Source organism: Telopea speciosissima, chromosome 1 (assembly GCF_018873765.1).
Source record: "Telopea speciosissima isolate NSW1024214 ecotype Mountain lineage chromosome 1, Tspe_v1, whole genome shotgun sequence".
In the NCBI taxonomy this organism is placed as follows: domain Eukaryota; kingdom Viridiplantae; phylum Streptophyta; class Magnoliopsida; order Proteales; family Proteaceae; genus Telopea; species Telopea speciosissima.
In genome coordinates, this window is record NC_057916.1 from 8,238,471 (window position 1) to 8,265,258 (window position 26,788).

At 39.1% G+C, this 26,788-nt stretch overlaps 1 protein-coding gene and 1 long non-coding RNA gene across 3 annotated transcripts in view; one reads left to right on the forward strand and one right to left on the reverse strand.

The window, feature by feature from the left end:
• Positions 1-26,788, forward strand: part of LOC122641316 (general transcription factor 3C polypeptide 3) — a 62,784-nt gene that overhangs the window by 18,945 nt on the left and 17,051 nt on the right. For both annotated transcript variants that reach the window (XM_043834519.1, XM_043834527.1), the window contains exons 9-15: positions 7,582-7,695; positions 7,862-8,031; positions 9,750-9,871; positions 23,519-23,642; positions 23,742-23,810; positions 24,044-24,170; positions 24,375-24,486. In XM_043834519.1, the coding sequence (XP_043690454.1) occupies positions 7,582-7,695; positions 7,862-8,031; positions 9,750-9,871; positions 23,519-23,642; positions 23,742-23,810; positions 24,044-24,170; positions 24,375-24,486 (838 nt within the window). The remainder of the gene's footprint in view (positions 1-7,581; positions 7,696-7,861; positions 8,032-9,749; positions 9,872-23,518; positions 23,643-23,741; positions 23,811-24,043; positions 24,171-24,374; positions 24,487-26,788) is intronic.
• On the reverse strand, positions 16,418-24,164 carry LOC122641342. Its single transcript, XR_006329890.1, has 3 exons — positions 24,021-24,164; positions 19,053-19,058; positions 16,418-16,429 (listed from the first exon to the last, which is right to left on the reverse strand). It is a non-coding gene; the product is annotated as an uncharacterized LOC122641342 (long non-coding RNA).

Genomic DNA, 26,788 nt, shown 5'->3' on the forward strand with positions numbered 1-26,788 from the left:
TTCATGAGTTTCTTTTTATTTTTTCAGATATTACAACTTCTCATGTTGCAAACAAGGGTCCAAATTTCAGTTTTGACCAGGATTTCAATCTTGGTCAAAACCAAAATATACTGTTGAAATCTGCGAAGGGCTTGAAATTTGGTCCATTTTGCAGGTTAACTTGGTGGCCAAATGATGAGATTTTGCCCTAAAACTTCTTGTAGCGCCTATTTAAGAATGTGTAAACATGCTTATATAGATTGAAAAAAAACCCCCCAAAGTGGTAGTTTTGCTTTGAACCTTATAGACATATGAATTATGACGGCCATGTCATCCTCTACCTGAAGAATTTCTCAAAGTCTATCACAAGTTACAACAGCCTTTTAAGTGGAAAATTCGGGCAAATGATGTTTCAAATCCACTTAAATGTTGAAGTGAATGCTCCACAGTTGACTACCAATCCTTTAGCAGCAAAATGAAGGCTTTTGCCCAAAAATTGAGGCTATTCTAGTGGTCTTGCATGTTTTGAAGTTCTCAGGAGATTTCTTTAATATTTGGACTTCCCTGTGTTTCACATAGGATTTCGCTTCGACTTTTGTCAAAATCAATATATTTCGTCGAAATTTTGGTATCTCAACAAAACTTTGAACTATGGTTGCAAAGACAACTTATATATGGGCAAAAGATGAATTTTAATGAAGTAAAGAAACATAATTGAGATTTGAGATGGTGCCAGCTGGTAAAGTCTGTCCCCCATCATTGCCCGATTTTGGGATGGAGTCCCATCTTCACCTTACATGATATGTGCCTCCCTTCCTTTATCATATAGTGCTCTATGTATGATATGCATCTCTCTCCCTACTTACGCTGCGGATCTTTCTTTTTACAATCTACAATCTCAGTTTTGTTGGACATGTTCAGGATTTGCCATTCTAGGAGAAAATTTGCAGCTGTATAAAATATCTAATCATAAAGTAATACTCCTAGAGCATGGATCTGCAAGAATTTAAAAGAGGCTTCATTTCTGTCCTCAAGTTCTTCAAAGTCCACATATATCTCAAACTTCTTCATGCTTTTTTAGTTAAGGAGCCATTGGAGATTGGGGATTTCTGATTTTGGACAGGCTGATATGTTGAGTTTTAGGGGTGTTTTTGTCTGTTCTTATTATTCTGGTGTTTTATGTTCTGGTTTAGTATAAGTCGTGGGTACAAGGGTAGTTTAGTCCTTGTACTTCTTTCCCTTTGGCTTGCGATATTATAAGTATTTAGGGGAGAGTCTGCGGCTAATCATTCCACACTAGCCGCATGTCTTCCCCCTTCTTAGGAAACTTTGTCTTCTCTCTTCTTTCTCTTCACTCTCGTATCTGATTCAGGGTCTTGGTATTGTAACATGATATATATAGGCAACCGCCCCTGGAAGGTCTGGTTTAAATGGATGTTGATGGATGCTAATTAAGAAACCCAGGGCCATTGGGTATTTGAGGATTGGTGGAGTTGTAGGGCTTTCTCAAGTCTGATTGGAGAAGGGACACAATTATAACAGAGTTGACTTACTGAAGGTTGACGTAGAATTGCTGATTGGTGAAGAATTTCACCATGCTTTAATGTCATTAGATAGACACAGAAGCCATAGAAGAACCAAAGCATTATGCTCACTATATTAGACCCATTTGGTAATTTGCATTTTTGTTTTGATAGGTGTCAAATAATTTAATTAAAAAAAAGGAAAAAGAAAAAAGAACAAAAAATAATATACTGCAGGAGATATGATACTACAGCAACAAAAGCACCTTCAGTTCCAGTAGAAACTAAGAAATACTAATGACGTGGCTGATGATTTTGCAAAGCAACGGGCAGTAATCATTATGCCCAGTGCTCTGTTATGGGAACAATATGCCTTTTTGAGATTTCAGTTTCTCGTATGTAGGGGTGGGCTTGTATTATAGTCGGATATGTTATGAGCTGAGTGCCCTATTAGGGAGTTCCGTGCTGTTGCGCTACTGTTTCCATGAATTCAATTAATGTACTCATTAAAAGGCATTAGAAAAATCTCATTCAGTTCTCTCTTTCCAAATGCTCCGACATTTTGTGAAGGGGCACATTTGCCTGATATGCTGCCATTAGTTCCTTGCAAATTCAGATGCTGTGAGACTTTTTGTGTTCCATTGTTGGAATAGGTGGCTTCCATTTATTCTCTCTCTCTTTTCTTGGGGGGGATAATGTAGTTCTAGTCTTCTAGATTGGTAGGAGACCAACTAGAAGCCAATAACCAGGTTCTGTTCTTGAATGGGTAGTTCGGCTAGGTCAAAATAGGAGTTCTGGTCAAGATTAGGGTTAGGGTTTGTTGTGAGTTAGGGTTTGATGGTAGGGTTAGGTCAAGTTGATGTAGGGGAGTCTTCCAGTGAAGGTTACGTTAAATTTTGATATAAAATGGTCTACTAGGGCTGGTGCTTGGATCGAGTTTCCCTTCGGTTGAGGCTAGAATTTGATCCAAATTTGGAGGGATTTTGATGGTTGAATTAGTCTGTACAGAATTTGGGTTTTGTGAAAATTGAAACAAAGAAAGGGGATAACTAGGGTTTGGGTGAATGGAAGGTTAGGAGAAGATGTATGGGGTTGGGGATGATTCAAATTCACTGTTGTGAAGAAATCCTTGGGCAGCAGCTTGTTTGAATGTAGATTCTTGAATAAAATCAGATCTTGGGCCAGCTTTGGTATAGTTTTTATTTTTGATTTTTGCCTTAAAAATCGTTTTTGGTTGTATTTGGTACTGTTTATGGAGCCTATTTCTATTTAAAAAAGATTGAAAAAAAACAAAAAACAAAAAATAGATCGAAAGTTGTTTATAGTTTTTGGCCAAAAATCACTTTTGACCATTTATTCGGGGACTTTAATGAGCACGTGCTCATAGGTCTCATAATAGAAGGGTAAGAACGTCATTTCCTTGTTTAATTAGAAATGACCCTCTTCTTCTTCTTCTTCTGCATTACAAACGAATAAACGAATCCCTAACCTCATTCATAAACTGAGAAGATTCAGGTATTTCAGGAAACAAATAAAACCCATGAACTGCGTTTGGATACTCTATCGACTTCACTTCTTTCCCAGATCTCTTAAGCCACTTATAGAACTCTCTCTGCCTATCCTGCAACGGATCAAATCCTCCCACCACCACCAGTGTCTCCGGATACTCCATTCCACTTATATCCACCGCCCTCGGCCCCGTCGCGTTCACTGCTTCATGGTCTCTGTTTTCTCCTTCAGGCAAGAACGCCTTCCACAGCCAATCTGTCTTAGCCAACGACACGATGGGCATCTTCTTCAATCTGATCTCAACTACTGCTCCCGATAATTAACTCTACGGATCAGAATTCAGAAGTGAAACAAATACGCAGAATTTAGTTTAGAATCTATTAATTACCTCCTCCTCTCTCAAAAAGGATCTCTCATCAATGAAACCATCAACGTAATCGGACCTGTTTGGCTGATAGAGAGGTGGAGGGAAAAGAGGACCTCAAATTCTCAAAACATCTTTACAACACTTTACAACAATCAGCGCAATAACGCCGAGAACAAACTTTCAAAGTTACAATTTCAATCCCCAAACCAAAAAATTATTGGGGCATGGAAGAAAAAAATGGAGAAAAATCCAAAACAAGACACAAAAAACTCCAAAAAGAAAAAGAAAAAAAGAAAAAAGCTTTGTTTGGTTAGCATCAGCGATTCACTATGAATTGCTGGAGGAAGAGGAGAACAGATTCAACAATGTTATCGAAGATTCTCTTCTTGACCTTATTACCTCACCGCCGAAGAAGGATTGTATCGATATTTGCCCGATCACCCTCACCTGCCGTAATTCAGCCTTTCCGGCTCTGCATGCCACGTGGTGGGCCAGATTCCCCCGGCACTGTTGCCGACAAGAAAGCACCGTGAGAGGTCAGCTTTGCCGGAAAACCGTCGAGTTTCTGTTGGTCGAGGAACTTGAGAGTGTCGCTGACAATAAAAATGAGATCTTGGATGGAAATGAACAGTTCTAATTCAATTTTGATTTGCAAAAACCTTTCGGATCTGGATCTTAGGGGATTAAATTGCATATGGATGGGTGATCAAAACCCAAAATCCCAAAATGAAATAACGAAAATCCAAAGAGATTGATACCCAACAACTCGGTTCTGGGTTTATGTTTTGGGAAGGAAGATGGGTAAAGGTGGCATCTCTTCACCATCCTCTTCAAAAAACTATTATGCACATAGGTATGCCAAACATATTTCTTTGTCTACAATCTATTCTGTGTAGTGGTTACCAAACGATTTTTATGTTTTGACCAAAAATGGTTTTCACAAATGATTTTTGTTAAATTGGCAAGAATCAAAAATAAAAAGCATACCAAAGAGAGCCTTGGACAAGAACTTGAATGAAAGCTTCAAAGAACCACCCGGACTTCACACCGCATATGTCGATTGGATCAAACACCAATCCTACCATCCTTGATCAGACGCAAGACAATCTCCAATGGAGAGAACAAAAGCTGCAGAGCAGCTTGAGCAGAAAATTATCAATTGTGAGGTGAGGAAGACCCCCCATGAATTTAGCTTTATCTATAGGGCCCAAAGCCTAAGTTCCTAATCAGCCTAGGAGTTGGAAAGCTAGGCTGACTTTAATTACAATACTCCTCCTCCTTGAAAAATCTTGGAGAGGTTTGGGAGTCCTAATTACAACTTAAATATTCGTAAGACAGAGGGAATATTTAAAATCACTTAAATTGAACCACTGGTTCGAACCAGTTTGGACCGGTTCAATTTAAAACATAAAATAAAAACTAAGTAAGGAAAATAAACTAAGTATGAGAATCTACTATACATAGACATTCCTACTAAACTACTTAGACACTTGGACTACTTCTTGTTCTTCTTCTTGTGATGTAGGACTTCAGTTTGCATCAGGGGAGGGGGAGGGGGAGGGGGAGGGGGAAGGGAGTATTATATGCACCTATTTGCGACTGAAAGCCCTTCGCTTAAATGATCAACCTTAAACACTTGCATAATTTACTGCTTTGATATGGAGGCATCGTGGGCATGTTTAGCATAGGATGGGTTCCTCCCCAGAGTTAAAGATGATTTTTACCAACTGGCTTAACTTGAATCTTAAGCCAAATGCATCTGTTTTGTGGAGATGGATATCCCATGGTATCTCGTGGCGTAGTTGGAAGGAAAGGAATGAGTGAATTTTCAAGGACAAAGCCTGGGAAAGGTGTATTATGAGATGGGCCTAAGTAACGATGGATCAAGATTTTTGAGGCCTTCCAAGGGCCCACAGTAGCTGAACGAGTGAATTTTCAAGGACAAAGCCTGGGGAAGGTATATTATGAGATGGGCCTAAGCAATGAAGGAATTCCAAGATGTTCGAGGGCTTCCAAAGAGCCCACAGTAGCTGGACGTTATTCATACGGAGAAACTTTTGCTTGCATACTACATTTTGAGATATTTCATGGCTTTATGAGCTTTTGATTTAAGACGGGGAGAAGTTTGTGGATCCTTGTACACTTGAATTTTCTAGTTGTCTACTTGCTTTCAGATTCTTGAGACCGAATAATGCCGAACTAATCCTGAACCAGGGAAACCAGTGGGAGATCAGCTTGCGACAGGATTGTAGGAAAAAAACACAACTAGGTTAGAGAAATCCTGATAACTCGGTCGGAAGTCGGAACAGACCAGATTGGTCAGAAATTTTTGGTGATTGTTTTACTAGGCAGGGGAACAAACCAGTAAAATTAGATCAAAATATGATGGTTAGATTCAGAATATGAAGCAACCTACCTGGAGAAGGAAAACTAATCTCCTGTAGAATTGATGGATTGTTAGGGTTTCAAAACAGGATTCATTTAAGAGCTTATTTAGATGATTTATACCAGAAACTCCTAGGCAGAAATCAGGTTCAGAAACTCAGATTTGAAGAAGATTAGTTGAAGTAGGGTTTCAGAAATCGCTGAGAAAACTGACTGAAAAAAGAATATGGTTGTAATACTTAATCAAGCAATTCGATGGCAAATCCTAGTGGTTTTTAATAAGGGATCAATTCAATAACTAGCGATAGAAATTGATATATGAAGAGAGAAGGGAATCAAGAGAAGAAAGTAGAAAAATTAGAGGGAAATATCAGAATGAGAAAATATGAAGAACAAAGACAAAGAATGAGGAAAGATTACACCTATTTAAGGTAGATCAGAAAAATAATAAAGAGATTAGGTCTAGGATACCAATCCAGTATGCACTATTCAATAACACCAAAACTCTTAAGAAAACTCAAAATTCTTAAATCAAAACATCTCCAATTGATTGATGGGGTGTGTGTGTAATCTTTTAAATTTCCTAAACTTACTCATAAAAGGACTTCTAATCACTCTCATACACTAACTAACTTAAAGTAAATAGACTCAAAATAGAACTCACTCTTCAAAGCTATTAAGTATCCTAATCTAACTCAAAACACTTAATTACTAATCCCGTATACTAACACAATGAAACCCAAGATAATAGAAGGCGCAACATATAGCATAACTACCCAAAGCTTGTTTTCAGCCGATTGGACTGCCACCGGCACTTTGTGGGTCTCTCAAGCTTGCACCTAGGCCTCAATATGGGATCATTGTAATTTCCCTAGTGTTGTAAAAAACTTGTCCTTAAGTTTTAAAGGATGGGATAATTTCAACCACTTGATCTGCATCCAGTTTCATTGATTCAGCGATCCATCGCTTCTCATGATCAATACAAACAAATGGATTCTTCTTGTTAAAGAATTGTTGGGTAGAACAATATCCAAGCTTTCGATCTCTATGGGGATCTCGATTTGCTCCTCTTCAACAACTCTATGGGAGACTCCTCAACTTTGGTCATTTAATTCATATCTAATTTCGATCTTATTCTCCTTTTAAATAATTTTATGTTCAACTTCCTCGATCAATTCATCTTCAGCTGCTTGTTGTAGAACTTCAAGTATAACTTCAACCTTTTGATTGAACTCTTCAGAGGCTTTTCTACGTTACTCCGTAATCTTGACAAAAGTAGCTCTCATTTATTGCATACTTTTTTCGATTTGAGTGAATATCATCTCATTGAACATCGCAAGTAATAGACATGTTGATCAATCTCTATGTAAAACTTCAAGTATAACTTCAACCTTTCCCCATTCTCTTGTTTGTAGAGCCGTCGATTTTCTAAACCACAAAAAATTCTAACCTCTGTTTTCATCCCACGACAATTTGGTAGGTCATGGTGGTGAACTTATCAGTGGTGCTGAATTAACCTGCTTGTATGTTCACTTATAAGCTTCTTATCATTCAGAAATTGTATAATTGATCATAATAGTAATATGATCGTAGACTTACTGCCTCGTTCATCTCTGATAAACTTATTCTGATGCTTAAATATCTCTGAGATTTTTGAGGAAGTAAAATTAATACATTTCACAATGTATTGGTCGAAGCCTTTTAACATTTAAGTTGTTCGTGGATTAAGCTTATCATTGGAATTTTAATTTTACCTTTTGTTCTGTGTTCCAAAACAAAGTGTCCTGTGTCTGTCACTGACCTATACTTCCTTTGCAGGTCTGAACTCTATGGAGGGAAATATTGATGCCCGCCTAACTTTAGCTTCCCTTCTTCTTGAAGAAGAAAAAGAAGATGAAGCCATTCAATTGCTTTCTCCCCCAAAAAACTCAGGTAACCTTAACTTGACGATTGATAGTACATTGTGTATTTGTTTCATTCTAGCTTTTCCTTTTTCACTTTTTGGTGTTCTTTGCTTTTCTAAACTTGAACAAGAGTATCATTTTTTCTCTTTGGTGTCCATTGTTTCTCCATGATTTCTTGCAACTTAATTTTGCAGGGTCAACAGTGGACAAAAATTCTATACAATGTACACAGTGGTGGCTTAATGGGAAAATAAAAAAGCTACTAGCTCGAATTTATCATTCCAGAGGGATGCTTGAAGACTTTGTCAATGCAATATTTTCCTCTGTTCGTGAAACTTTGTTTATTGAAACCATGAACCAAAAGGTAATAATTTAGAATAGTTTGTTAAAGACTAGACTACACTCTTTCTGCATAATTAAGCATATGTTGGGTAGAAATACTTGATGATTTTCTTTTGCCCCCTCTTTGATAGAAGAGACAAGAGGGAGAATGGGAAGAAGACCCAAAAAAGATTAAACCATCATGCTACACAAACCAAAAAAGGAAAAAGAATCCTGTTCTGGTCTATGATCAGAATTAAGCATGTTAGATTTGTGGGACTTGTTGAAAGGTTCTCTACCACCTTCTTCAATTCTGAAACATCCACCTGCAACTGTTCTACATTGACAGCAGGACTGTCTCCTGAACTCATTTTGAAAGTAAGAATGCACTTAAGCTGAATATATATCCAAACAACGTTCTCATTCTTAGTTAAGAATGCATTCTGCATTTTGAGAATGGGAATGCATACCAAACACTGCCTTAGTTTCCAATAGGGGTTGTTCTGCTACTGTAAGTATGCTGGATTTTTGATTAGTGAATGAAATTTTGGAGTTACTGGTTAGCAATTTCAGTGGAGCTTTGTTGAAGTTTTTTTGGGTTAAAATCCCAGGGCCATGGACTGGTTGATTGATGCTCTTCTCTGCTGTTGGCTTGCTTCCCTACTCTTCTTCTATTCTGGTTCTGTTTCTGGTGCATGCAATTGCTCTCTTTTGGAACCTGATTTCAGTCCATTAAATGCCTACAAATTCTTTCAAATTTTCCCAGTTTCACTTCAAATGTATTCTATTATCTTCTAACCTTAACTTATCCCCTGATTTCCACCATTAGACCCTCCTTCATACTTAACCAGACCCTGTACTCTATTCTGGCCGCAGCCTCACCAGACCTAATCGTACCCCTTGGACAGTGGATTTCCCCCCTGTTTTGGGTACTGACAGGTTCTATTCTGAAGGCTATCTGTGCTGAGTTTCAGCCATATCTGAGCTGTGGTTGGTGACTGAAATCTCTCATTTTGGCTTAGATCTGTCTCTTACTCTTATCATATCTGACGTCTGACCTGGCTTCTGAATTTTTTATTCATCAGTTCTAATTTAGCCCTGAATTAGGGTTAGGGATTCTGGCCCACCATGGTAACATAATTGTCACAGATTTAATGTGAAATTGATGCTGTTCAAAAGAACGACAAGGGCAGCAGCAAACCAGGCCATCAAGCTGGACCAAAAATGGAATAATATGTTTAATTTTTAGTGACCAATGAGTTATGTGGGTCAAGGGCTTAATACTTTTGGGTATACTGTTGTAATAGGCGAATTCTATAAGCCTAAACATTAGGGATTTAAATCCTATATGGATGAAGTACTTAGTTTCTATTTTGTTAAGGTTCTAGAATAGTTTTTATTTTGAAGAAGACTTAAGTTGTAAGGGATTCTCTCTACTATACATTGGGGTTTCGTATTTTGCTTATTTCCATGATGTTATAAATAAAGATTAATGGATCATACCTGCTATGAACGATTTGAGAGCTTGTGTGAGTTGTGTGTTCTGATTTTACTAAAACCTAGAGGAATGAAGTTAATGCTTATGCATGATTCTGTGCTGCTTTTTTAATAGTTGCATTTTTCAAAATAATTTAATACTTTGTTATTTTTATTTCATTATCACCCTTGATAGGTTAGAAACAGAAAAAGGCTCCCAAGAAGTGTGCTCCTTGAAGACTAAATTTAATACTTTGTTATTTATCTCATTATCACCCTTGATAGGTGAGAAACAGAAAAAGGCTCCCAAGAAGCGTTCTCCTTGAAAGACTTAAAAAAGGACTGGGTGATCGTGAAGCTGATGCTGTATTTCATGGGTTTAGACCAATTGCAGCTGCATCAGATTTGTGAGTACTAGTTTCATTATATTATATCTGGTCCTGAACTTCTGGAACCTTTTTTTTTGTGGCTTTCCTTCTTATGTAGGTCTATTTAAATTGAAATATGGTGTATGTTATCACTAAAGTTTAAAAGGGCATAGTCAGAGCCCTGGAGCTGGTTCTCATTTATTTAAAGAAGAAGCTTATGAATGGTTGAGGAAGCAAAGAAAATCCCTACTCAAAAATTTACCAAACAGACCAAAACTTTCTTGGTGATTACTGATTTTCATCAAATCGGTGTTCAAGGTTTTTTTTTTTTTTTTTTTGGGGGGGGGGGGTAGTTGAATAAAGAATTTAATAACAAAGAGAAAGGAGAAATAGGATTTTTATGTGTTCCATTTCTGACATCCTCCGTTTTGCTCCATTTCCCCCTTAGATGGTTGACACATGGCACGTTTAAATCCAATGGTAAAAAATAAAGATAATTCAAAGCCCAACCAACCCAATTCTAACCATGGTTTTCGAACCCAACCCTAACCCTAACCATCGTCTGCCCCTTTGTCTTCTCCCACTGGCGTCGGTGTTTGTGGACTTTCTTCTATTTCTTCAGATGGGGTTTTGTCTCCTCTCACCCCTAATACAAGAGACGGCACCGGCATAACGTATTCCAGCGTCGGCATTTCTCATGATCTACTGGAAATGGAAATGGAAATATATTAATTATATGTTAAATTAAAGATTAAAATCTTACAGAATCATCAATTTGGCAATGTGGGTTGTGAGGTTGAAGAAAGGAAGGAAGTACCTTGGGTCGTGGGAGAGAACCATGAGAGTAGCAGAAGTAGGAGTGAGAGAATAGAGACGATCTGCATCTGGACTTGAGGTGGGAGAAGAAGAAAGGTAACAGGGAGGAGGAGGAGTATTCATATTTCAATTTGATATTGATTTTAGATTTCTATAAGTAAAGTCGATATCAATGACTGGTCTGAAACTTAATTTTAAAGGAAGCGGGGCATGGATGGAATGGAAGCAAAGTTTTTTTTTTTAATTTCTTGGTCTTCCACTTCAGCTCCGGTACTCCCACCAAATGTTCCCCACATTGCGTTGTTCACTTGTGAGGATCAGACGGTGTACTATATGGGATCCGCGCAGAGCGATGAGGGTTGGAGAGCCAAGAACAGAACAAGGAGAAGATTTCTTAAGAACCCTTAACCTCTCCGATGGGTTCTCCGGCAGCGAGAGATTGAGAGAGGAGAGGAGGGTTGGGTCACCACCGCAGCAGAGAGAGTAGGATAGAGTTGGAGGAGAGAGATGAGGGTTGGTTTTGAAAACCATGGTTAGGGTTAGGAATGGATTGGGTTTGAGAACCATGGTTAGAATTGGGTTGGTTGGGTTTTGAATTATCTTTATTTTTGACCATCGGATTTAAACATGCCATGTGTCAACCATCTAAGGGGGAAATGGAACAAAATGGAGGATGTCAAAAATGGAGCAGATAAAAATCCGGAGAAATAGGGGGCCCCTAAAGAGTGGAAAGAAAAGCAAATACAACAAAATTAATAAGGCAAAGCCACAGCCGTCAGGGAACAGAAAAGGAGGCCTGCAGAATGGAAGGAGGAAGACCCTAGGAAACAACAATATGCCTGTTCCTTGGGGAATCGGTACATCTAGAGGAGAAAGGAGAAAGCTTGCTTCTGATTTTTTTTTTAATGTATACATTGACGCAGTCCTTCCCTAACAGTTCAAGCTTTTAGGTGAAATGGTATTGAACATGGTATTAGAGCAAGGTGATCGAGTGTTCGACTCCTAGAAAGTGCAAACATCGGGTAAGGGCCGACACTTCTTCTCCCTCGGTATTGCACGAAGAATTGCCACGTAAACTTCACTTGTAAGGACTATGGGATCTTACCTTGCACGTGTGGGGGAGTGTTGATGTATACATTAAGGCTGCCCTTCCCTAACAGTTCGAGCTTTTATGTGAAATGGAAGAGGACAGATTTCAAAGGAGATAAGAGTTCCAAATCTTCTGGAAGGATCTGGAGGAAGAGGACCATTTCTTGAGATTCCGCTTTATCCAAATATGACTGATGGCGGCATTGACAGCAAGCTTGCCCACCATATCACAGATTGAAGAACCTGCAAAGGACATGTCCACCCAAATTAAGCGGAAGGAACCTTCGACTTCTTAGCTAACATTTAGCTAGCACCCCTTTCAAATTGAAGCGGAAAAGGGACAAACAAAGAAGAGATGATCTATATCTTCCACAACATTCCAACAAAGACAGCAAGAGGGGGAGACAGTGATGTGGCAGTGGAAGAGGAAAGACTGCGTTGGGAGGCAGTTAGATAGGGCCTACCAGACTGTGAAGCAATAGTGGGGGATGTAGTTTTTGGACCACATGAGCTTGTGCCAAGGAGCTAGGGAGCCACGAGATCGGATGAGTTCCCAGGCCGCTATGGAGCTGAAAAGACCCGAAGTGACTGGAGACCAAATTACATTATAACCCCTACCTTTAGGCCTTTTAGAAATATAGGGCAAGGCATTCCACATTTCAGAAAGCAAGGGTGAAGAGAGAGCTGGAGGGGCCCAATCACCATGGCTAATAATGTCTGAAACTATAGACTGCTTAGAGAGGCCCAAACTATAGATGGCTTTGGCACTAACAAAGTGAAGGATAATATCCATAGGGTGCCAATGCTCCAATTAAAGAGAGATGGAGGCACCATCATCAATTTGGGTAGAAAAGGCCCGATAATAGTAGGCCTTAGCTTCAGAATCTTACACCAAACCCAAGATGCATTAGATGTGGTGGGGACAGTCCAAATAGAATCCGAGCGGAGGAGGCCAGAGTAGACCCAATCAACCCATATACTTCTTCTTGGATGCAAGCTTCTAGATAAACTTGATAATACTAGCTGAATTGACTTCTTTGATTCTTCGTAATCCAAGACCTCCCTCCTCCTTGGGGAGACATAATATCGACCCAGCTGATTGGATGGAGAAATCTAAAGGCATCGGATCCTTTCCAAATGAAGGCAGCCATAATAGAAACTCTTTGATGATGGACTGAGGCAGGCCAAAGATACCAGATTAATAAATATAGGAAAACTGAAGAACTGATCGGATCAAAACCAAGTGGCTCGCATATGACAGAAGCTTGCCTTTCCAAGGCTAGAGCTTCTTTTTGATGAGGTCCAATATAGGAGTTCAATGGTGAGCTGTCAATCTGGCTGGAATCAAAGGCAAGCCTAAGTACTTTACTGGCAGCTGGCCAATGGTAAAATCAGTCGCCTCAATCAAACTAACTTTTTCAACATCAAAGACTACAACCAAGAACATGAGACTGTGAGAGATTTCTTATGGTTGATGTGAGACCTGACAAATCCTCAAAGAGATGTAAACAAGGCATATTGGTCTCGCGGGACACAATAGAAGCTTTGGAGGAGATCATGAGATCATCCGCAAAAGCAAGGTAGGAAAGCTTGAGAGCCTTGCATTTGGGAATGGGAGAGATAAGTTGCTGATCTGTTCAGGACTGTTGACATCTTAGAGGACTTTAAGAGCAAGAGTGAAGATAAAAGGGGAAAGGGGGCACCCCTGGTGAATTCCAACAGAAGAAGCAAAGTAACCCGCTGGACTACCATTAACCAACACAGAGAAGCATAGAGTGGAGATGCAGTAGTAGATCCAATTCACAAAAACTGGGGGGGGGGGGGAAGGGGTTGGAAAGCCATTTTGAGAAAAACCTTGGGAGATAAAATCCCATCTCAAGGAGTTGAACCCTTTATGGGTGTCTATCTTCATAAGGGCCGCAGGCAGATGAGATTTTCTCTCAAATCCTTTGACAATCTCATTACAAAGGAGAATGTTATCTGAGATTCTCTTATCAGCAATAAAAGTCGATTGGTTATCAATGATTACCAAATCCACCACTAACTTGAGCTTGTTTGCAAGGACTTTGACGATAAACTTGTACATGAGGTTGCATAGGGATATGGGCATGAAATCAGACATGGTAGAAGCACTTAAGCAACTTTCTTCTTAGAGATGAGGCAAAGAAAAGTGTGATTGATCCTCTTGATCTAGCTTGAGTTGAAGAAGAAACTGTTGATGGCCTGAAGAAGGTTATCTTTAATAATATCCCAAGAGGTGGGAAAAAATCCCATAGTGAAGCCATCGGGATCAGGAGCTTTATTGCTCTTGTGAGAGTGGATAGAAGCTACAATTTCATCCTCAGAAGGAATAGCATGGAGGGAACTGATGAGGTGGCCTGGGATGAACTTGTTGATCATGTTGTCTAGGATGGACTAGAGGAAGCCGAAGAATTTCTGAACAATGTCTTAAAAAATGAACAACTTTTGCTTTAATATCTTTGACAGTGTGAAGGAACCATCTGGTGCTACAATCCTGGGAGTAGAGTTATTATTTATTTTGGACTTCATTGATCTATGGAAGTAAGCTAAGTTGGAATCACCAAGCTCCAACCATTTAATCCTTGATTTTCGCCTTAGGAAACTTTCCTCTAGAGCTAGCAAAGAGGAGAGCTCAAGGGAGGCTACTTTTTCTTCATCCGCCCAGAGGGCATTGTGGGTGTCCGGTTGGAGCCTCAAAGGAATAGCAGAGAGCTTATCTCTGAAATTTATAACCCTCAAAGAAATATTCCCAAATGAGGTAGAATTCTACTTAAGTGTGACGTCCCAAACTCGGTCAAGGTTCTAGGCACTGCTCTTGCAAGCGCCGACCCAGTAGGTTACAATCTTACATTAATAGTAATAAATAAATCGCAGTCTCACTTACAACGTAGCGGAAGCATTAGATATTGGATAACAATTCAAGTCAAATGTATACACTGGTGGCAGTTATCTACAATGTTTGTACAATCTTGTTCATTCATTCATCAACATTAAATATTCTGAAATAACTTTGCTCTCAAAATATTTCTCTATTATCTTTTAACATTACCCATAGTTAAAATAAGTACTTCGGAGTTGTGTAAGACTCCACAATTGATTCGTCATCTAAAAAACATCAACATATATAGGGATGGACTTACATCCAGTGAGGTACACATGATCTTATACACACAAGCATTCAAAAAAACAATAAATGGAACAGAGACATATATGGCACCTCATAAAACTTCACTCTTTATTTAATTAGATCAGGTCTTGGCCACTTAGTGAACTACCATAGTGCACAAACAGTTGAGGGTGGCTTGGAACTAAAACAACTCGCGAGATCTCAGTTTTTTCAAAGGTCGAGACGAGACGGCATCCGAGTGAAAAATTACAATATCTCGGTCGAGTCGAGATCTCGGGTTGATATCTCGACCCGACCCATATTTCGACCCTTTTTTTTTTTTTTTCCCCCTTTAAAGACTTCCAGAACTCGACAGATCTCGTGAGTTCTTTGTCGAGTTCTACTGAGACTGCCATTTTGGTATACAGACACCTATCTGTGCAAACCTTGGTATACAGACAGAGGACAAACATTTATATATGCCTAATATCATTTAAGTAAATGTTTTTGTATTTGTATGCTAACCTTGGTATTCAAACTGTCATTTGTTTTGAAAGTTTTCCAATAAGTCCAAGATTGCTTAAATCTGATTTATATTGAAGGAGTTATGTACCGGTCAAACTTAATTTGGTGTGTGCGAATGCTGTCAAAATCGCTCTGAATGAAAATATATTTTTTTGGACATCAAAACAAATGAATATTTTACCGCACTTCTGGTTTTTATCAATGTTTTACCATATTAAGATTTATGGAATTTTAAGATTTTAGAAAAACCCCAACATTAGGAAGTTGAAAATTGCATCTACCTTTGAAAATCCAGTTTTTGTTCTTGAACTTGGGGGGGGGGGGGGTGTTGACTTTTTTTTTTTCCTTCTGGAATTTTATTTTTTAACAATTTTTATTGGATTCAAATAGGGGGATATTTGCTTATTTATGAATAATATTTTAAGCAAGTGAAATACAAAAACATTTACTTAAATGATATTACGCATAAATAAGTGTCTGTCCTGGTTTCCCACTAAGTGAAACTCCTATTTGGACTTTGTTTTTGCAAAATTTGATAGTGCTATCGTGTTTAAATGGCTTAAAATAGGTTGAGTACCAAGTTTCAGCCCCAAAATAGGTCTAAAACCCATCGAAACCAGTCTTTGAGTTGAAAAAAAATAAGGGTAAAGTACACGTACCCCCCTATAATTCACCCAATATTCCTCATACCCCCCTAAGGTTTTGAAAAGTCCACGTACCACCCCTGCAAATTCCACCTACCACCCCTACTTTATCCCCCTAATTCCAGATAAGTCCAAACCGTTAAGTTTAGCCGTTAAGTGCTAAAAACTTGACCATTTTACCCTTTCTTCTATGTTTATAAATTTGAAAAGACCTAATTGCCCTGACCTATTTGTTCATAATATGAAAAGACCTTTTTGCCCTAACCTAATTTGATAAGACCCTTTTACCCCCACCATTTGTTCTTAAGAACCTAACCCAATCTAATTACCAAAATGCCTTTGTTAGGGCGTAATTGCCAAAATACCCTCATCTTCCCCAAAATCCATCTTCCATTTCTGAAAGATGGATTTTGGGGAAGATGAGATTTGGGAAAGATGAGGGTATTTTGGTAATTACGCCCTAACAAGAGCATTTTGGTAATTAGATTGGGTTAGGTTCTTAAGAAAAAATAGTGGGGGTAAAAGGGTCTTGTCAAATTAGGTTAGGGCAAAAAGGTCTTTTCATATTATGAACAAATAGGTCAGGGCAATTAGATATTTTCAAATTTATAAACATAGAAGAAAGGGTAAAATGGTCAAGTTTTTAGCACTTAACGGCTAAACTTAACAGTTTGGACTTATTTGGAATTAGGGGGGTATAGTAGGGGTGGTACGTGGAATTTGCAGGGGTGGTACATGGACTTTTCAGAACCTTAGGGGGGTACGAGGAATATTGGGTGCATTATAGGGGGGTACATGTTCTTTACCCAAAAAATAATTATACCAACTCGACCGAGATCCTCAGCCAACTTGGAAATTTGGCTGGTCAAAACCAGAGTTAGTTCCTTGGAGGGTGGTAGTCGACTACAAACATTCCCAAGCACTGTAGCCCAGCATTATAGATGCACTCCACTCCCATGTGTCCAGGCATCATAGCCCTGGGGGAGGACCCCTCGTCTAATCAAACATCATAATAGACGCGCTCTACTTCCATGTGTTCAAGCACCGTAGTCTTGGGGGAGGACCCCTCGTCTATTCTCTTTCTCTTTCAAGACCCTCATCCAGTACATAACCCCCTACTTAAAAGGGGTGGTAGCCACAAGGGTTTGTAATACTATAACCACTAATCAACCACATGCTTCTCTTTCATTTTCTTTCTTTCACTATAATTCAATTTTTTCTTTCCATTTTCATTCAGCATATAAAGGTAACATTTTCATGGAACTCATAAGATATTCCTTAGCATACTCCACAACATACATTAAGATATTAATTTACATTCCAACAAACTGGACATTTCAACATTTCATTTATCATTACATGACATACAAAGCCAAGCATCCATGCACTTTCATTTAAATCAGTAAATACATGAACATCATTCATTCTCTTTCTTTCTTTTTTTATTTCATCTCTTTTTACATTTATTTCTTTACTTTCTCGTTCTTTCTCTTCATTCCATTCATTTGATATGATATATAAAATCACTTCCTTATATTGATCATCACATAGCACATAACAGATTTCATTCTACAGTCATTGGTCATGTGCATAATATCACTTCATACACGCGCTTCATAGTACACAACATTCATCATTTATGTACTGTTGAATTAAGCATTTCATTTAACAGAAGTTTGATAACTTATTTGCTAACACTGATCAAATCATACAATATTCATCCATTTCCATCACATAGCATACACACATTATAATAAAGTACATAGTCATGATTTCCCTCACCTTTTTATTACTAATGCTTGACTCAGCTCAAACCCAAAGTAAGTGTATTCTCCAATGATTTCAGCACCAACAACAATCTCCAAATACCTGCAACTTCAGTTTACTTCTTCCTCTCTTAATCTCATTTACAATTTCCACTTTAATTCCACGTTCCAGCTTCAAATATAACCAACCCTTATCCAATTCCTCTGCCCAAGTGATTAAACCTTGTATTCCTTGAAATTCTCCTGAATTCCTTTAGTCTCCTACCATTTCAGCTTCTAACCCATGAACATTCAGCAACACAACATTACTTTATTCCATTCTTGATCCAATTTCATCAATCTACAGTTCTGGATTTTCAAAAAAATTAGAATCTCCTCTTGTTCTGCTCCAAGTCTTCTTGATTTCTTTCTCAATTCCAATTCTCAGCAATACCTTGCTTCAATTCTCTTCAATTCCTTATAGTTCAGCAGCCCAGAAACTTAAATCCTTCATTAACTTTACTCACCAACAATAGCTCTTCTCAGTTCTCTTTATTTCAATACTGAACCTATTCAATAATATAACCCTTTCTAAAATTTGAACATTTCTTCAATTAAAAATCTGATTTCAGAATTATCTTGAAAACTCACTCACATTTGATTCCCAATCTCCATCTTCTCCTTCCTATCATTGAACTCATAAGCAACCCTCTTCCAGATTCAAATTCTCTTCAGATCTCAGTAGTTCAGCACCCCTAGAACCCAAATTCCCACTTGATTCCACCAATTTCAGCAGCTAGCAACACTCTATCTTCTCTTCTGCTTCCTTTTTTCTTCCTTTCTTCCAATTTCTTCTTCTTCAAATTCATGGTTCCAATAACCCAATTCACAAATTCTCAACTTCAGTTGTTCCAACCTTAGTAAACAGAACTCCTTCTCTCAATCTTTAAGTGATTCTTCTTCATTCTAAAATCCCAGCAACACAAATCCATCACATAGCATTTACAGATTCATCTAGCATTTCCCAATTCTTTCTAATACTTGATAAATTCACTTGAACCCTTCTTGAATCATGATGATCTCTTGAAATTCAATGATTCAGGAACCCAGGAAACATAGTTATCAAGGCGTCGTCAAGGCAATGCCATGGCGTCCAGGCGCCTTGCCGCCATGGTGGTGTCGCCTTGATTATTTACTCTAAAATGCCATGGTTGCCTTTCCGCTTTCATAACTATGCCAGGAAATCATTGACCTCTCTTAATCACTAATCTAACTTTGGTCTAATTAGTTCAACTAATCCGTTTACTAACTTAGATTAATTAGACTAGTAACACACTATTTACCTAGTTAACTTAGCTTATCAAAGTATTTGACAGTTCCTAGTCAAGCTCATGACAACTCGATGCCACCTCCTACTTCCCATGTTAGGTGCCTGGGCTGACTTTACCACCACCTCCTGTTGACTTTACAATGTGGCCACCACTAACTTCAAAGCCAGCAACAGCTTAGGCCAGCACCTCCTTTTGACTTTACCATGTCGCTGCTCCTTTTTGAATCTCTATAATCCAAACAAACTAATAGCTATCCATATTTGAACCACTTGGTTCAGCCAAACCAAACCAGACCAGACCAAACCAAACCATGTCAAATTTAGCCAAGCCAAGCCACCTCCTACTTGACTATCCACTTAGTGTATTATACAATTACAATCTATATGTTATATCAATCATATATATACACATACATACACCATAGTGTATTATATAATATAAAACTCATATAATTCATATAACTTATATTAAAATTAATAAAATAATTCTCTTCACAATATAATAATATAAAACATTATACAATCCACTAATATAATACTAAAACAGAATATCATACAATAAAATACTTACAATTATTCAAATACTATTAAAATATTCATAAAAGCATTAGAATATTCGAGGGCACCAAATATAATAATAAAATTCATGACCTGCATATGGGGTGTTACATTTAGGGCACATTTAACATTCCGAAGCTTCTTGGCAAAAGCAATGAGGAGAGTAGAAAAGGCTTGAACAGGCTTGTCCCAAGCTTCCTTAACAATGGAGAGAAAGTATGGGTGAAAGGACCACAATTCAAAATATTTGAATGGTTTGGGACCAAAGGTTATTTAAGGTTGGACAAGCAGGGAGATTGGGCAATGGTTAGAGATACCTGGGGTGTCAAAGGGGCAATGGGAGGAAGGGAAAGAGGAAAGCCATGCTTCATTAGCCAAAATCCTATCCAATTTACAATCAATACAGGAATCTCCATTTTTTCTATTGGGCCAAGGAAATTTGAGGCCTGACCATCTCGATTCATTCACACCAATATCGTCAATACAATCATTAGGCTTCAACTTAGACCAAATCTAGTCGGTCAGCACCTTTTTTTCATGGACATAATGAACAACTTTGAAATCACTTCCCAAGCCCCAAGGAAGAGATCCAATCTGGTCAGCTATGCTACGAAGATCACTCCAAAGGGATACTCTCTCAGAATGGCAATTAGAAGCATATGTGGCTGTGAAGTAGAAACTAGAGTTCTCGAGGCTCTCTGAGATCTTGAAATGGAGGGTCTGAGAGGAGGAAGAAAGCATGGTAGATTGTAATTTTTTAGGGTCTCCGACCATTCGGGTGGTGGGAGTAGTTGGAGATGAGTGTCCAACTAGGGGCAATGGAAGAAGCAATGTGGGAGGCATTAGATTCTTTAACTCTTGTTTCAACGAGGCAACAAAAGGCCGAATGATGGATTTTGATATGCGAACAAACCTCAACATGCTTGGAAGGGGGATTGATGCCCCTAGTGTTCCATATACGGCCTTGGTTCATTAGGAATCAAGAGGGGAGAGCAACAAATGCTCCTCAGATGAAGGGTTGGAGAGACTAGAGTGGGACAAAGAGCTGCTTTGGTGCTGACAATGGTAAGCATGGGTAGGAATCAAGAGGGGAGAGCAACAACTGCCCCTCAGATGAAGGGTTGGAGAGACTAGAGTGGGACAAAGAGCTGCTTCGGGGCTGACAATGGTAAGCATGGGTAGGAGGGGCGATGCCATCAGGGTGGGGAGGAAGCAATGGCAGAGGAGGTAGGTGAGAAAGGAGGGTGCCGAGGTGGGTTGCATTAGGAAATAGACCTGAGGACAATGGGAGAAAGATGAAGGAGCGAGATGGGGCTGGACGGTAGAAGGGTTCTGCCCAGGGCTTAGGCTATGGAAGGATTAAAATGAATAGAGGGCCTAATGGGTGAATGGTTGGGGTGAGATAGGCATGAGGTATTAGGGAACCCAGGCCGAGAAGATGGCCCAAAAGAGGAACAAGTTGTGTGATTGGGCCCCACTAGCTACGAAGGAGTTGAAGTAGAACACTAAAATAGTGGGACCCACTGAAGGGGTTGAGATTGGAATAGGTAAAAGCGGGGGGCATAGTGTCAAAGCGTCCCCTAGCTGTCACTTAGGAATCCAGGCAGAAAATTTGGGCCAAGGCAAGCTGTTGCCTTATTGTGCAAGGCGGTTTGGTATCGGCAGCACATGCTCAACCCTGCGACTCGACTCCCCTTACCCCCCTCAACTTTGGATATTAGCACCCAAAAACAATAACGGAAGGAGATAAGCTAGGCGGGCATAGGTGGACTAGGCCTCAAACAATTATTAGCACTTGAGCTCAGAACGAAGAAAGAGCATTTGCATCCGGCCACCAGCTTTCTCAAAATTAGGGGAGATCTGCTACTTACTACTCACAGAAACATCCGACCTATACAATAGTCAAGTCGTCCGCATATCTTTCTGATATTCTTTCCTTCTTTTCATCAGAATTTTTGCTTTGACCAATACAACAGTGGTTGATGAAATCTGGGACGGAGGACTCGTAGTATCTCTTTAGATCTGGCAAAAGCGAAAGACAGCAATAGAAGCAGCGTAATAAGTAGAAGAAGATGAAGATGTTAAGGGAGGGGGGGAGGAAGAATAAGAAGATTGAAAAAGCAGTAGCAATGGCAGCCTCAACAATTGCCGCCGACAAAAAGAAGTTGCAGCGGCCACTGCCACACCATCATCACTACCGTAAAAGAAGAAAGAGGGGGTGTACCTATTTGAGTGCGGTCACTCCCTTCAACTCTGTCGCAGCCTTGTTGAGAACAAGCACGACCACTCCCTTCAACTCTGTCACAGCCTCGTTGAGAACAACCAACAACAAAATTGCGATTCTTTCAATGTTTCCAGGAAGACGAGTGGTTTGCTCCGCTATTCCCTTGGCCCTCCAGTCCCCGCTTCTAAAATCCATTGACATCGAGAATGCCCTCATCTCCCCCTCTTCTTTAATAAGACATTTGTTTATCTTATTTTATATATTAATTCCCTCAACCCCCCTTCTTTAATTAGTATTTGTGCTAGAATCTATTGAGAATGCCCTCAACCCCCTTTCTTTAATATGACAATCTTATTTTAATATATTAATATTCTATTTTATTCTAACCAAAAGGACTAGGAGTAAAAAATTAATGTATATATACGGCTTCCAAAGTATTTCTGGACAATTTAAGATTGAGTTGATGACAAATTTTATGAGCATACATTAATAAATACTAAAGCGCCTAGGCATGCCCTTTAGTTGCTTAACCGCGTAGCTGGCCCTCGAACACCTTGGATCGTCTAGCGCTTTGATAACTATGGTGTGTGTTGGGGTGGGGAGAGTTGGAGAGGGAGTGTTGACGAAGGATACGGCCTTGGTTGGAGCAGGCAAGGGCAGAGACTGTCGAGCGAAGCACAAAGGCACAATGGCAGAGCGAATGGCAGTGGGATTGTTCTCCGAGCTGGCTGCAGGGGATCCCAGGTGAGTGCGACAGGTCGAGGGACAAAGGGGGTGCCGAGATACAACGGATAGGAGGAGATCCGACCTTGGGAGCAGCGCAGGGTCAGAATCCTCAGGTGGTTGCAGAGGAGAAAAGCAATTGCTACCGCTGGTTGTTGCATAACTATGGACTAGCAGTAGGGACCAACAATGGTCTTTGGAGTGGCCTTTCGGGGAACCAGAAGCCGGCTTCTCACGAAGGCGTTACCTCCTCCGACGGCGATTTCTTGGCCGACCATGGTTGGCAGATCGACGACCAGAAGGAGGGATTGAGCTGTGTTCAAGTTTTTAGTCATCCCACAACGTGGCCCTTCTTCTTTTATTGACCATTCATTGCAATTCCTTGGGATATGTGCTAATTACAGGCTCTTGGTGGCTGGACCCAGTGCCTGGTGCAGCAGGTAATACTTCATTAGCTGAACTGTTTGGCCATGGACCTGTTCTAGGCCGTATTTCACCTATTTATGTCGGTGGGCTGGAGCTAGAGGTCCAGGTTTGTTGAGGTCTGTAGAAGTGGTAGGACCTGTACCTGTTGAAGCCCATTTTGGTCTGGGTTTGTTTTACACTTCAAAGGCTTTCCTGTTTGTATCTCTTGTGGCTTGATAGTGTGTTGACTTGAGATATGCCTTTAAATCATTGATCAGAATGCATAATTTATTGATGAAGTTTGTAATGGATCCACAAAAATTTCTGATTGACTGTTTTTCTCACTTCTGTTATTAGCCTCTGTGGGGTGTGATCCTAGTGATTGTGCAATCTATAAATTTATCATCAGTTATATAGTAAGATGTTGTTTTATCCCCATAGCATGTCCGTTTTGGACATCTTATGTTCTGCTTTTAAACTATCTTCTCTTTTCTTGATAGGTCAAAAGCTGCAAGAGCTAAGAAGTCACTTGAAAAGAAGGCTGCTTTGAAGGAAGAAAAGAAAGCCGCAGCATTGGCTGCTGGGCTTGATTGGCAAAGTGATGATTCAGATGATGAGCCTGTGGTAAACTGATGGTGTATATGAACTGATAATTTTTTGCTTTCCATTATAAATTCCTGAATATTAATTTTGACACTTATTGGTTTTCTTTAATGTCTTCAGGAAAAAACAAGAGAGCTACCGCTGCCCAACCTTCTAAAGGATGAGGAGCATTATCAGCTTATTTTAGACGTTATTTTCCTACCCTTTTCTTCATTACTACTTTTTGTTTGATTTGTTTTTGATAGTTCTTTTATGCTGTATTATTGCTTGCCTTCTATCGTTTTAAATTAGGTAATGGTATGATCTAATAGTTTTAACTTACCTGCGCTGGTCATAGTCTTATCCTTAATTTAATACAAACATTTAATTTTGTTTGTTCGACACCTCCATCATTTTTACACTTAATTGTATGCCATCCATAGTTATGCAGGGCACTGTCTTCATTGCGAAAGTATTGTGAGGCACTGGAGATCATAAATCACACTCTAAGATTAGCATACAGTACCCTGTCTGTTGAGAAGAAAGAGGAGCTTCGATCCCTTGGGGCTCGTAAGTCATGAATATTAAAGTTTATTTAGTCTTTCCGTATCTGTTCCTCTGGATATTGAACCACATTGAGTCACACACAGCATCTTAAATTTGTTGCTTTCACTTAAAATCTCTCATTTTGAAGAGGCATTTTATTGGATTTGCTACTTATTGATGTAAAAATGTGGTATGCACTGATCATGCTATAATATTTGTTATCTCCAGAAATAGCATACAACACCAATCCAACACATGGTTATGACTTTGCACGATGCATTGTTCGACAACATCCTCGCAGTTTTGCTGCCTGGAACTACTACTACAAAGTGATTTCGAGGTATTGTCCTGCCATACTTGCATTCTTCTGAGGTTTTTCTGGCTTCATTAGGTGTATAAACTTATGGTTGCATTTTGTAATGTGGGTATTTTAGTAAATTTGGATAACCATGTTGTGATTGTAATCTAGTGGTGAATGTAATGGTGGTAAAATGTTGCGAGTATATAGTATCGGTGCGGCAGGTTACATGCCTATAAAAAATTATGCAATGGAACACCTTTAAGGTTGGTGACTGTTTGAGTTAAAATAATACCGCAAGCGTACGGGTCAATCGCAGCTACGGGTCGAACACAAGGAGATAAATGCCACTCTATTTAACTAACTTAAGATTACTGCAAAGTGAACCAAATTAATGTGTTAAAATAAACTAATTAAACTAATGAAAATTAACGTATCCTAACTCACAAGCATCTAAGGGATTAAATTGGCGTCCTAACACATTTGCATCTAACCGATCAAACTAACGCAAATTGGATCAAACTAACGCAAATAGGAAGGAATAAAAAGAATGCAGCCACACTTCACAACCATATAAAAAAATAAAAGACTTCACAACCACATAAAAAAAAATAAAAGAAAGAGAGGGAGAAGAAGAAGAAGAGAGAATGAGTTTAAGAGTTAGAGAGTAAACTTGGATATGCTTGCATGAATGTAATTGAAGAGCTTGAATACTTGAACAAACTTTGCATGGCTTCCCCTTCTAAATCTTCAAGTCTTGTCATTAACTTAAGAACTTAGACTAGGTAGCTTAAAATCTAAACTAGAATTATTACAACCATATTGAAGACATGAATTTAAAGTATAAATTAAACCTATTATAACCATTAAATAAAAATCATAAAAGCAAACTAGAACTTAGAAAAGCCAAAAATCACAAGTTAGAAGGAGAAGAAGAGAAGAAATTTCACTAAGTGAATGAGCAACATTACAAAGGAGAGGGTAGGGGTATTTATAGGGGGAAGAGAGAAGAAGAGGGAAGTGTAGGAGAAATATTCCCTAAGAAAAGAGAATATTCTCTTCTCCTTCCTCTTTTACAATGCCTTGAATCCCAAGAAAAAAGAGAAAAAATAGAAAGAGGGAGAGAAAAGAATCCTAGCTGCATAAACCTTCTATTTCTAGAAAAGTAAATTTCTAATTCTAACTTGTGCTTCCTTTTCTTTGTAGATACCTTCTCCAAGCAATGAGATCAAGGTATCTTTGACTTTTCAACCTTCCATAGATGAGAGAATATCTTTCAAAAGAAATCTATCCCAAGTAGAATTCCAAAAGTGCCCTTGAAAAGTTGGAGGAGAGAGAGAGAGTAAGGGTGATGACTAGGATTCCACTCACAATTAATGAAATGTCAAATCTGTCCTTAAAAAAAAAAAAAACGTGGAGCATGGGATGCTTATAATGGGTCTCACTGTTATATTCCTTACGAAAAATCACCCAAAATAGACCCAAATTTCGTCCAATTTGGAGTCCGGGAGCCCAAGATATCTCAAGTTGAAGTTGGACTGCTCCAGAGCATTCCAAATGGAATCTTCCGACTGACATAAAGATAACTTTTGATAATTGCACTAAGGCCCCTGGAATCTAAACTTTTGCTTTACTTTATCCCCGGCCGACTGTCAATAATTACAAATAAACCCATGTCCACGGAAACGGCCGTAACTTCTTCGTTTCAACTCGGAATCAAGTGTCGTTTGAACCGTTGCGAAGCTGACTCGACGGGCTACGCATCCATACTATTAACACCTCAAAATTATGCTAAGGGGCCCACTGTAATCACATTCACATTTGATTGATTGGCGTGATTCTTTCAGTGCTCAATCCAAACTTGATTTTCTCGACTCCTGGGTGCTTCCGGCTATTCTTAGCATCTTTTACTCCATTTTCACAAGAATTCACCTAAAACCTGAAAAGTATAAGAAAGCACCGAAGTAACTTTGTCCAATGTGGTAAAATGTATGCTTTATGCCCTAAGATTTCACACATAAATGTGCGCATCAGTGACTTTTCTTCCCCCGCCAAAAAAAGTAGGATCAGAGAATTAATTAAAAAAGGTAGGGAAAATTATGCATACACCCGCTGTACTTTGCCTAAAGTAATAATAAACCCGGGGTTTCAAAAAACCACCTTGTACACCCCCTCTATTTAAAAAAAAAACACAAGTAACAGTCCGTTAGGAAGTAAATGTTAAGTGATGACGTGAGCTTTACTTTGAACATGAAATGACTCTTTTACCCTTTCACCCTACCCTTAACAAACCAATTATCTTCCCCAAACCTCACCATATGTCTCTGGCGAAGAGGTGAACCAG